The sequence below is a fragment of the Colius striatus genome, chromosome 1 (assembly GCF_028858725.1).
Source record: "Colius striatus isolate bColStr4 chromosome 1, bColStr4.1.hap1, whole genome shotgun sequence".
NCBI lineage: Eukaryota > Metazoa > Chordata > Aves > Coliiformes > Coliidae > Colius > Colius striatus.
Window position 1 is genome coordinate 21,592,408 of NC_084759.1, and position 12,987 is coordinate 21,605,394.

The 12,987-nt window shown below is 42.9% G+C and overlaps 1 protein-coding gene across 1 annotated transcript in view; it reads left to right on the forward strand.

The window, feature by feature from the left end:
• MTUS2 (microtubule associated scaffold protein 2) overlaps nt 1–12,987 on the forward strand; it is a 176,522-nt gene that overhangs the window by 126,047 nt on the left and 37,488 nt on the right. Inside the window, exon 6 of the mRNA XM_062020432.1 lies at nt 2,887–3,095. Coding sequence (XP_061876416.1) covers nt 2,887–3,095 — 209 coding nt within the window. The remainder of the gene's footprint in view (nt 1–2,886; nt 3,096–12,987) is intronic.

Genomic DNA, 12,987 nt, shown 5'->3' on the forward strand with positions numbered 1-12,987 from the left:
TTATCGATTGATGCAATAACCATTCCTGAAATCTGTATACATAGATGATGTGCTCTCCTTCCACTCCACTGCAGGACGGGGCCATCTGTTTCTGACATCTGACCTTCTACAGATTGGTTGTTACAAATCCTCTCAAAGTAACTTCTTCACTGTCCTTACTGTAATGTCAGAAATTGGACTATTATAAAAGACAAATAAATTGTACTCTCCATCTAAGTCCCCGTGGACTGTGTTAATTATGGGGATACACTTGTTATATCTCCTTAGTTCAAACACTCAGGTAGATAAAACAGACTGGTGTGTTTTGAAGCAGATCAAACAGGTTCAGGGATTGCAGCATACACTGGGTCTGCCCCCTGGTTGCACCACCAGCAAAAAGGATCAGGGCCAGCATCGTTAATATATACCCCATTCCTTGCAGAGCAAGAGAAGAGAGACATCAATTGCAGAATAAGCTTAGTGAGCTGCTTTTCAGACCCAAATGAACTGAGAAATTCAGATTTATCCCTGAGGAGAATAGCACAATTTAATTTACAAGGACAGGTTATAATACTGACAAGGACAACATAGCGATGTGCACTTCAAATGTTCCAGTGAACAGGAGAGCTAGAAAGGTGTAAGACAAAATAACCTGATGGGTTTCTGTTTTAATTAGAACCAGACTGATTTCAAGGGCTTTCCCTTACTCCATTCCTTGTACCTTCTGTTGTAACGTCACCATGCTGCCTAAACAACCAGAGATTTTTATACTAAAAAGACAGATATTTATGGCTATTGTTTTTATTAATTTCTTATTTTGTGATAATAGCTACTACCCAGTTAAGAGACTCCCTTTACATGGCTGAAAGAAGCTGTAAGAAAATACCATTCCTGCACAAAAATGTGTACAGACTTTAACTGACATGAGGATGAATAGAGGGAATAATCTGTGCTGGCTGAACTCTCTTAATGACGGAAAGTTCTCTCTAACATCCTGTACAGTATTCTTTAGGTCTTGAAACATCATGAAGTTAGTCCTGAATTATTTCAAAACCTGTTATTTGTCTTTGCCAATGCAAGTCATGGGCACAAAATGTTTCAAAGGCTGTTTGGCACTTGTGGCACTTTGCAGCCTGAGACACTTGGAGACATGAGGCAACATCTCTGCTGGAGCTAGCTCCCTGTAAGCTTATCCTGAAGCCAGAGTATGGTCAAGCAAGTTGGAAGATATGGTCCCAGTGGCTCCACACAAACTGGGGATCTTTAAAAATAGGAAATGTTTCTGGGGTAATTCTCTGGCAAAGCCATACTGCTTCTCTGCCTGATCTAGTAAAATTGCCCTAAGGATCCACTTACACACTCTGACCACAGTGTTAAAGATCTAAAATATCTACAGAAAATCTGCCAAATTTATGTCTGGAACAATGGCCTACTTCACAAATTGTCTCCAACTCATACCATCAGATGCATCTCTGCGGAAAGGATTCTCCTGCTTTTTAGTAAAAGGGTAGGTAGCATCCATGACAGAAGACTGTCCCGTTACATACATTGCTGAGGACTGGTTGCAGACATTGCTTCTGTATTACTTTTCAGAAGCTGAAGACTACAGAACTAGATGTGAAGTTTATTTTCAGATTCTTACATACTCCACACTTTCTGCTAACACAGAATACTCACTTTTCATTTGTATCCAAACCAATGTCCACCATCTCTAATATCACATGGGAACAAGGTGCCTGACTGTCTTTTCTCCCTCTTTATTACTGATTGTAGCTCCTAGGCTAAAAGCTTGAGATTGGTGACAGGAGATGAGGGAGAAAACGAGAAAATCCTGTCAGTATTCAGGAATGAGCTAAAAAGCATCAGCTGAGGAGAGACTGAGATTAGAAAAAGAATGAGTAAGCTGTAAAAAGGTGTTGCCCAGCTGACCATAAATGTTTGCATAGCAGAATTGTCAGAAATCTAGAAGATAAAGACAAAAAAGATTGTCCAAGCAGTGGCTTGAGCAACCTGACACTACCAGAACTGTACCTCTTCTTGCTTCATCCTTTTAACTGACTATATCCAGAGAAACAGATGGCTGACTGAAGCAGCATATGAATTTAGTTTAGAATTAAAGCCTCACTTCGCTGAAGTAGTTTGTCATGAGTAATCTTTAATTCTTGTGCCATTCATGTGAATATGAGCCTATATTTGAGCTGATATCCTAAAGATGAGCTACACTAGTGGTTTCACATCTTTATACATGATCAGGCTTGCTTCAAGCCAGCTTGGAGCACATCAGAGAAGGCAGAGTCAGCCTGGACCCATTTCTGCAGACAGATCATACAGAGATTTTGATGTAACCAATGGTGCAGAGAGAGCAGCCATGCAGAGCTAGTGATGTAACAGTCAGCATTACGTGATACTATTTATATATATATGGCTTATGCTGCAACTTTAGAAGTGTTATAAAGGTGAGAGCAAGGGGAACTGGCAAGGTAGGCTGCAGTATTGTTGATAAAAAGAAACAGTGATATCTCAGTAGTAAGCAACTTGTGCTGTGTTTGCATTCAGGCAATGACAGATCCAGCCCCACCTTGTCCCATTTTGAGGCAAAAGGAAATCTGCAAAGACAAAGGAAATCTAGCACCTCTATCAGGTCACCAAGTGTTCAGGTGGCCAAGGAAATCATGTGTGGAGTGTAAATAGCATACAGCTGTTTTCCATCTCCACAATAGAATAAGGTGAATCTCAGCCTGGAAGTGCCCATTTCTTTCACTGATGTTCAGAAGAGTTCAGCATCACGTGTGAAGATACACACCTCTATTGCAGATGCCTAACAAGTAAACACATAAAACACATAAAGGTCATGTCCATCCCTACAAAGTAGGTGACCCTGAGGGTTTTTTCCTCTTTTCTTTGTAGGACATCCCAAGCAAAGGCCAGCCACCCCAAAGAATGGATTCTCCCCCAAGCCAGGAGAGAGTCGAGACACTGAAAAGCAGTTCATTCAGAGATTGAAGGAAAAGTGTGATGAGCAGTCCCAGCAATTGAGCAATATTCGAGATGAGCTTAAAAGGGCTACCTGTGGCTTTGATGTCTTTGCTATAACAACACAGCACTTTTTCAGGCAGGTAAGTGCAATATGTTCTTTTTACTATTGGAAAGATACTTTCCCTTTACACTGATCACTTGGCCAAATTTATTCCATGGCTGTTTGAACTTTGTTCTTGGGAGCAAAACATGTAATTTCTTTGCAACAGATGTTTTGAGGAGTATTCATTGATGCCATGTATTTGAAAATCAAAGTTCATGACCTTAGAAGAGGAAGAATTGTGACTGAGTCATTTGCCACAAACATGGGGGGATTTCAGGATGTTTTTAGAAGTGAAGCAGATGCATAAACTTAGAAGCCCCAATCCCTGACCACTGCAGCTGGAATAGAAAGAGTAACTGAGATATTGATACTTGCAAACAAATGCTGAAACAATCCATGCATTTCAACAACCAAAGCTGTTGGATGAAGGAAAAGGTTTGCCTTCTCACAGTAATTATCTACTGTTCCTGTTCACCACAGATCAGGCAGAGAGGTCTCTGTTACAGAAGCACCAATTCCTTAAGATGTTAGCATAACATTATCTCAGCATTAGGAGGTTATATTCAGCAGGCAGAGAGAATCATAGAATCAGTGAACGGTAGGGTTTGGAAGAGAACTTTAGAGATCATCTAGTCCAACCCCCCTGCAGAAGCAGGTTCACCTAGATCAGGTCACGTGGGAACATGTCCAGACAGGTCTTGAAGACCTCCAAGGAAGGAGACTCCACAACCCCTCTGGGCAGCCTGTGCCAGGGCTCCTTCACCTGAACAGTGAAATAGTTTTTTCTTATGTTTAAATGGAACTTTTTGTGTTCCAGCTTCATCCCATTACCCCTTGTCCTGTTGTTAGATATCATCAAAAAAAAAGGGATGTCCCAACCTCGTGACACCCATCATTTAGATTTTTTTAAATGTTAATGAGATCTCCCCTCAGTCTCCTCTAGACTAAACAACCCCAGTTCCTGCACCCTTTCCTTGTAAGGAAGATGTTCCATACCCCTGATCATCTTGGTGCCCTGCACTGGACCATCTCCAGAATTTGTCTGTCCCTCTTGAGCTGAGGAGCCCAGAACTGGACACAGGACTCCAGATGAACATAAAGAAAATGTTGTCAGTAATTAGAGAAGCTTATTCACTAAACGTGAGACAAAATTAGTGAAGTTTAAAGAGGACCACAGTAACCATGAAGGACATGTAGGTATTGCTTGCTTCAAAAGCCATTTAGTGATTTGGGAAACTAGCTGGGCTCTGAGGTCTACACCTGGTTCCATTGATGCCCATGCATTTTTTTCCATCCCAGATTAAGCTGATGTCTCAACTACTTTGTGAAACAGACAGATGGTTACCAGCAGTAGGACCTAAGTTTTGGATAAAATCTGTAACTGTCTACTTACTTTTGGTAGAGACAAGAGTAAACTTTCAGTATTACTTGGGAGAAAGAAAACAAAAAAAAATACCAAGACACATACAGTCTTTACAAATTCTGAAATAACTTTATTCAGTTGGGTTTTTTTATATTAGTGGGAAAGGTTCCCTCTGAATAAATACCATAGTTCACACTTTTCCTTTAGTAGGAGATGATCTTGCCAGGAGGGAAACTCTGCTGAACGGAAAAAAAGGGGAATTTTTAAAAAGTACTAAATATTTCAAATACTTTCCCAGGGGATTTTACACACATCCCCCCCCCTCCCCATTTTTCTTTAGTCTTGACATTTCTGGACTTGATGGACATTTGTAAAGCACTTTTTCTTCTCCCCTTTTTTTTTTTTTGAGCTGACTAAAGCATCCTTGATGAAAGCAGAGGGAAACAAAAAAGGGCAGAGCAGTGTCTGCCCAGTTTTGTCTATGTATTGTCTACTAGGGAGAGAATTTTCATCTCATGCCTCATTCAAAATTTGCTGAAGGAGATCTGAAAGCTTGGGCATATCTCCCTTGTCTCCTCTGGATATGTTTTAAATGAGAACAGCTGCTGCAACTGAGCTTTGAGATGACTCTTATCCTGTTTATGCTTGTTAGATCTGTCCTGAGAATGCCTCCTAAATTGAACACCTCAGGGGACTTAGAGTGCTCTACAAATCCTGGCTGGGTATAGCTGTGCCTCATGTTCCCAGCTCCTCTGCACTATCAGGACAACTGAGGGTTTGCAGCAATACCCCTCTGAGTGCCTGGAGGGCTTGGAGGTAAAAAATAATATATCTGTGGAATTCAAGTGACTTTAGGCTTGGGCAGGATTAGATGTAGATTTGTTTTCAGATCCACTACTGGACTCACCCATGTTCAGTCTGAGTATCAGTCCCTTCTGGGCTTACCTGGTCACCTCAGAGCCTCTATGTCTGCAGATCCATTCAATGCAGGGCAAAACACTTGTGTCTTACTGCTCATTGCTGGGAGCCATTTAACATGGACCTCTTCCCTGGCAAAGACACCCCTGGCTTCCCTGGGTGATAAGCTGCCCCACTGTTATCTGTTAGGCACACAGATGTGGAACCTACATCAGGAGTATGGTTGCTTTAGGCTTCTGTTTTTAGTGCTTGAAGGCAGGTGAGCACTTACAGAAGATTAATTACAGCACCAAGGATCTGAACTTTTGCTTGGGGTGTCTGCCTGTCTTGCCTGAAGCCTCCAGGGAGACCTAAGGCTGATGCACTTTTAAATTCAATGCTTAGGTTGACAGCCGACGTGGTGGGGTGATGTGAGACTACTCAAGCAATTGCATAATTGAGTAGTCCATTGTCCTGCAACATAGACTCGGGCTTCCAAGTTTTTGAGTGTCACTTGAAAATACAATCTGTAGACATTTTCTGAGATGACATTGTTTGAAAGCTTGAGCAAAATTATGCTGACTGGCTTTGAGTTAGGGCAGCATGGAAAAAGAAACTTGTCCCATTATGAAAATAATAATAAGTGTGTGTATTTGTTTGTGAGAAGCCTGCAGGCAAGATGATTGGGGTCTGAGTAGAGCTGCAATTTGGCAAGGGAATAATACTTGTTCAGGAACAAGGTGGGGCCTTACTCCAGAGAAGTTTGGGGTTGATTTTTCCAACTGTCAGTTCTACTCTGCTTAGAAGACAGCCCAATCTTGCTTTGGTGCTTAGGTGACGATAGTCACCTATAGACTAACTTTAGTATGTCTCTCTTTTTACACCATACCAATATAATGTCCAAAACATAGATTTTTCTCTGAATTAGAGCTTAATTCTGTTGGAAAATGTGCTCCCAGGCAGCTAGGACTGCACTAAGTCTTAAAAGCATCTAAAGGATCTGTGTTTTGCACACAAGCAAAAGTGTCCCCGGGTCTGCGACTCTCTTGTCTTCCTCATGCTTCCTGTTCTTTCTTCAAAGTTGCATAAAGCACCAGTGTAAGTAGTCCAGCAGACATGTTTAGCTGCAGAAAAAGAGTGTCAGTATGTACTAAAGAGTGTTTGCCCGCACCAGCAGTTTCTTTGAGTGCTTTCCAATTTTAAGGAGTTGCTGTAATAATCTTAAGGTTGCATGACCATTTTCCTTGAGTTTTGTGGGATTTGTTTTCTTGCTATTTCAGATCACTGCTCAATTGTATCCTGGAATCATGTCTCTCTCATTTGAAAATGCTCTTAATAGGCAAGATTAATTTAATAGGCATCAAGGAGTGCACAACATGTAGCAGTAACTAATACAGACCCATTAAAAGACAGTTAAACTTATTTTCTCTCTTGGGAAAAAGCCTGTGCAATCATAGCAGATGATTAGTGATGCACTGGACAAAAAAAAAAAGATCTGAAGCAGTAGTTCTGACATAAGCATTTGGCTAGTTTTGAAAAGTAATGATTCTATTGCCTATGGGCAACATGGCTTTTAATTATTATTAATTATTAGATTAACTAGCTAAGGCCCTCAGATGTGCATGTGCAACTCTTGATGACTTTGGGAATTGCTTCGAGAAAGAGCAGATTGAGTTTGTAGTGTTGGATGTTGGATCGTGTCAAAACAACCCTTGTGCTCTGAAGGATACTCCAAAGTGAACAACTGGCTGGTAGGAGCTGGAGTGATACCGCAGAGAGGATAACATATTATAGCAAATATCATGAACAACTCCCCCCAACTCGGGTCACTCCTGATCTGGCTTCTTAGCCTCGTACAGTGCCGGCTCAGTTTCAGCTCTGTTTAGCAAAGTGGCCACAGCGGTCCCTCTTGGAAGTAGTAACAGTGCCATCTAAAGGAGAATAGCCCGAAGTGACAAATTCTGGAGAGTAAATCCTTCTGGACATAGACAGGAAAAAAACAAATCCACCTTTTGCTGCTAATACACTCAGAACAGATGTGCTTGTGCTGAAGACTGCCATGGCCAAACTGTACTGAGTCCCTGGCACCTGTGCCAATGCCAGAAGAGCATGCCTCAACAGCTGATAAGCAAAGTCTGGCTAGCAAGTCCCTCTGAAATTTCAAATTAGTACTCAATGTTGTGTCAGATCCTGACAGCCTGTACCAAATTACTGCTAGTTTGATTAAAGAGGGTTCAAGTGAATCCATCACACAGGTCTACAATGCATGTGAGGGAAGGGATCCCTTCCTGGCTGCAGACCTCAAGGATGGGAGCAGGTAAGGGAATGGGGTAGTCTGTCTGCTTTCTGCATGGGCATGGAGAAGTTTCCAGACTTGCAACACAGTCTTGTGCTGCAGTCATCATCACAGGGGTAAAAACTGCTCAGGACAGTCCCAGCACAGGAGTGCATCTGGATCAGCTGGGAATGGGGGAATCACACAGGTGTCATTGGGACAGCAATGAAATACTTGATGGCATCACAGCACTTTGCATCTGCCAACATTGGGAAAGACATGTCACTATTAACCAGCATGTTTGTTTGTCTCCATACCTGAGTGTGGGTTACTTTTGAGAGAGTATACAATACACACCTTCCAGACAAGTAAATGTAGTGTCCTGCAAAATCTAGGATGGACAATGAAAACCTTTTCCCCATTCAAATACTGAGATAAGTGTGCACTTGTGTGTATTTTTCAGAGTGATGTTTTTGTCCTGTGAATGGACAGTACATCACCCAGTGTCATGTAACTATTGTTGTCCAAACAAACACTAATGACTTCTTGTGTTAGCAGCAAAATTGGTTGCACTGGTTATAAGTTGCTTGGCATTTCCCACCACTGCCTCCAAAACGGTAATTTGGGTTGACATTTCAAGTGCTTCTCTCAGGCTGAGCTGGAAATGGTTTATTTTCATAACTCTCTCTGAGAATGAGTTTAGGAGAAATATGTCCATTGTTTCTGCCTGGTGGAATGGTAAGAAGCCAGCACTCATCAGAAAGACTGGCTTTCTAGCTTTCAGGGGCACTACTTTCCCAACATTTGCAAATGTGTTTAGAGTTTGTCCCAAGAACAGTCCTTATAAAAGTGCCACTCCTCTCTCATTATTACAGCTTGGCTAGATTTCTTATATTTAGCCAGTTCAATCTTTTCTTTGCTTGTGCTGGAGACCAGAGCAGTCAGAAGAACTCAATCTTTTGATTCTGTACACTGGAAAAAATACATTTTGGACTTGTCAAACCCTGACAGGTTTAGGGATGTGAACCAAAACCTTTTTATTGCAAGACAAATAAAACACTTTGTTTACTTGGGAGAAAAAAAAACATAGAAAGAAGCTTTATCATCATTTAGTCTTTCTAAACTGCTTTTTCAGTAGAAATGTACAAGATTTTGTATTCGTGGCTACTAGTTACAGCAAAACAGAAGAGTTGAGAGGTGCTGCTTTACTCACAAATATTACAATGAAGGCTCTATAATGAAGCTGCTATGGGACATTTAGGACATTCACACATGCTCAGTCTGCCCAAGGAGTGGATCAGGATTTGTGAACAGAAAGAAACTGCCTGTTTGCAGGCCTGTTGCTTTTTTGTTGCAGATGCTAAAAGATGGGCAGTGAGAAGGTAAGGTGCTGTAGGAAGAGAAACTTTAAAGCAGCTGAATATCTTTCCCCCTCCTCATCCTCTGAGTGACTGGATGTTAACAGAGAATGCTACATGGGACCTATAAGAAGTTATTATGCCCCTGTACTCAGCTCTGGTGAGGTCACACCTTGAGTGTTGTGTTCAGTTTTGAGCCCCTTGCTACAAGAGGGACATTGAGGTGCTGAAACGTGTCCAAAGAAAGGAAATGAAGCTAATGTAGAGTCTGAAGCACAGATCTTAGGAGGAACAGCTGAGGGAATTAGAATTGTCTAGCCTGCAGAAGAGGAGACTGAGAGGAGACATGATCTCTACAGCTACCTGAAAGGAGGCTGTAGCAATGTGGGGATCAGTCTCTTCTCCCAAGTAATGAATGATAGGACAAGAGGAAATGGTCTCTCAAGTTGCACCAGGGGAAGTTTAGATTGAAGAGTAGGAAGAACTTTTTCACTGAGAGACACTGGCCCAGGCTGCCCAGGGAGGTGGTGGAGTCCCCATCCCTGAAGATATTTAAAAACCATGTAGCTGAGGTGCTGAGGGATGTGGTTTAGTTTAGTGATGGGCTTGGCAGTGTAAGGTTAGTGGCTCGACTCTGTGATCTTAAAGGTCTTTTCCAACTGAAGCAATTCTATGATCCTGTGATTCTATGATTCACTTCATCTCAGCTGTCCACCTCCATGACAGTGTGTCCCTCATTTTCCACGCACACAGCACCACTCAGTGCTTAGTGTCAGTGATCTGCTGCTGTGACTGCAGAGCCAGACACCACACACTCACTGCACTGCACCCTTTGGGACTGCCAGCAGGACCTCCCCTCTCACCTAGCACAGGATAGAAGGGTTGTTTTTATTGTGTCTCAGTGCCCAGCTCTTAGACAGTGACACCAGGGAACTGCTGTCACATGAGGCTGCCATGGAAGAAACAAAAAGAGTATTTGTGATGTGCTCTGATATTGGAGTGAGACAGCAGAAGAATGGACTGTGAGGAAAATAAGCACTTCTGTCAGTGCAGATGACAGCATGGGTAATAAATAAGGTCCTGGGCTATAGAATTAATGGAGATATGCAAATTTGGAAGTAAGTACTGACATGCCTGTTCGCTGGGCAGAGGGGGAGTGCTGTGCTGTAGCCAGCCCATGCTGTGGCTCTGTGGTGGGTCCACCCACAGACTGGATCTCCATCCACCTGGCACTGCACTGCTCACTGCTGCAGCTGTGGAAGGGCATCCAAGGGGCATGGCGGGTGACTGGGTGAGAGTGGAGATGATGATGGGGGATATTGAGTGTCATGAGAAAGCTGAGAAATGGCAGGCAGTGTGTGAGGTGAGAGTGAGGCCAGGCAGGGCATTCTGTTCCACACATTTTAGCTGTGTGCCCCTGGGTAGCACCAGTCCCACAGCAGGATTTCCTCTGAGATGTGCACTCACTTCCACAACTCCTTCCTCAGTGCAAATAAAGCAATTGGATAAACTCTGCCTCTGAGGTGCATCCCTTTCTCCTGGGTCTGGCTGGGTTTCCCTGCTCTGGGCTTGTGCCCTATGGCCATAAGGCTGAGGAAGGGAGAAGAACCAGGAAAACAATAAAAAGAGGAGGCAGAAGCTTGCTAGGCCAAATGTATCTCTAATACAATTATTTTCTTAAAACCTGTCCTGCAGAGTGAGGAATGGGAGTAACTCATACCTAGAGAAGCAAGCAGTGGGCAGCAGGAGCAATGGCAGCTGGAGGAGCAGGAAGGGAGCAGCAGCAAACTCCTTTCCCTGCCTGAAATTTTGAGGGGAAACACGAAAGGCTGATGTTTGAGCAAATTCAGGTGGGAGCATAGGTGGGAAAATGGTAGGTAAAGAGCTAATTACTTAGTAAAAAGGCTGCTTATTCATTCTATATCAAGAGAAGATTCCTCAAACACGCTAATTGTACATGTTTTCAGTCTAGGAGGAGTCAGAAGTAGAACAAGTGAGTACATATATGTACACACAGCGAGACATAGATATGGATGTGGTGTTAATCGAGGGCTAATTATCTTCACCAAGCAAATTGGCCACTGCGGAAAGGAATAAAAAGGAGTGCTCAGGGGACTCCACTTATGAGACGTTGTTAGAAGGTTTTTATTCTCTCCCCATAGGTTTGTTTTCCTTTGCGGTGTCCCAGGATAAGGCCTGTCTAGCCTCATTTGTGCCGTGGAGCAGGCTTTGCCTGGCATGGCTGGCTGTGGCACACTGCTGCCAGCGCTTTGGAGATGGAGTCACGGCAGTGCCAGGCTAATCCTACTGCAAATAGCCCACTGACTTTTGGAGGCGGGGGGGCAGGAAGGCAAGTGAGCAGGAACCTATGTGCAGCGCGGGCAGCACGCACTGAGCTGCAGATGAAATGTGAATGTTTCACAGAGCCAGTGGTAAAGGTGGTGCTAGGACAGGGGGGAGAATTGCCCAGTGGCCCCACCTGACCACTGCATCTCTCATTTTGGAACAGTAACTGATGCTAGGCAGCTCTAGAGACATGGCACTGATTTTAATTTCTGCACATGGCTGCACCTTCAGTGTTTTACCCTACAGGGCATGACACCATCCAATGCACAGCACGATCCTCAGGCCTCTTGTACTCAAATGAGCCTATTTAGGTAAGACACAAAATGCTGCAATCCCATCACTGTGTGGAGCTTTTTGCTAGTAAATACAAGTGTCCTGGGGGAGCCTCAGCTGGGGACAGATCAGAAGAGTCTCTCACCAGCTTTGCAGCCAGACTGGCAGCAAATGCTGGACTTCTGCAGATACTCTACCCTACTCCCAGACAGCATGGCCTGCTCTACTTCCTTCCCTGAAAGACAGAAGAATGAATGTGCAGGAACCTCATGGCTTCTCCCCTGTCCTCAAATGGGTTTCTCACAGCTATTACTGTGACAGTGCAAATTTTGGTTTTGAGGGAGGTGGCAGCACATGCTTCCCTGGGAAGAGCTGGGGTAGTTCCATCACCTTGTTTTGAAACAGCTCCCTCATTAGAGTATGTTTCTATCTCATGGTTGGAGAATTTTGTTAGTTAAACATAAATATTTTAAATTTCAAGTTTAAAAATAAATAGCTCCAGGCATTCTAATGCTCCTCTTGAAAATGTTTTAAATGCCCATTAAAATGGACATTTGTTGTCCTCAAAGATAAATATATTCAGTCTGTGTGCCAAGTATCAGGTAAAAGTGAATTTGTTTTCTCCTTTTGTTTATGTTACTGATCTTCATGTAACCAACTGACTTTGACAGCCTTGATTTTATACTGCATTCAGAGGGGAAAAGCAGAATGAGGGTCAGGAATGGCTCTTGTGGTGCTGGCAGAATCCAAGCAGGGTGTTTGGCTTCCAATGGGCTCGAGGGATTTGGCAACACATGTGAAAAGCAATGATGGGTAATAGGTTCCAATGGTATTGTGACTTTTGCTCATGTAGGGGACAGAGCGAAACCTAAATCTCAATGTTTTCATGCCATTCTTTTAGGTTCAGCAAAGGAGTCAGTGGAAATATGTCACTCTTCTAAATATCATGCATTTTAAATATCTCTTTCCTGGACAACATTTAATTTTCTAAGATTTGGAATGTCTTTTCCACTTTAAGCTGAAGGATCTATTTTTAGTCTGTACTTTGAAAGAAATAATGGCCATGCCATTCCCAGGTTACATGAACATTGTGATATACTGAAAAAGTGTTCACTTTCCAACCTCATGTTAGGTTTGGCCTTTGTTTCCACAGCAGAGAGCTTGGGGGCTCTATTATCTGTTTCTCTAGGCTTGAGGACAATCTGTCTCCTTGGTCTTAGCACCCCAGCCACTCAGTTGTGGCCTTATTGGTGGTCTGATGGTGCTTGTGCTTACTACGTTGTCCTTTCAAGGAAATTTAGTATGTATCTGGCAGGGTTCTTTAGAAATATAGTTTCAATATGTTAATGCCAAAGTATTACAAAGGATCTATTTTGGACTCAAGGCACCTACATTTTTCAATGAGACTTTGTTTCAT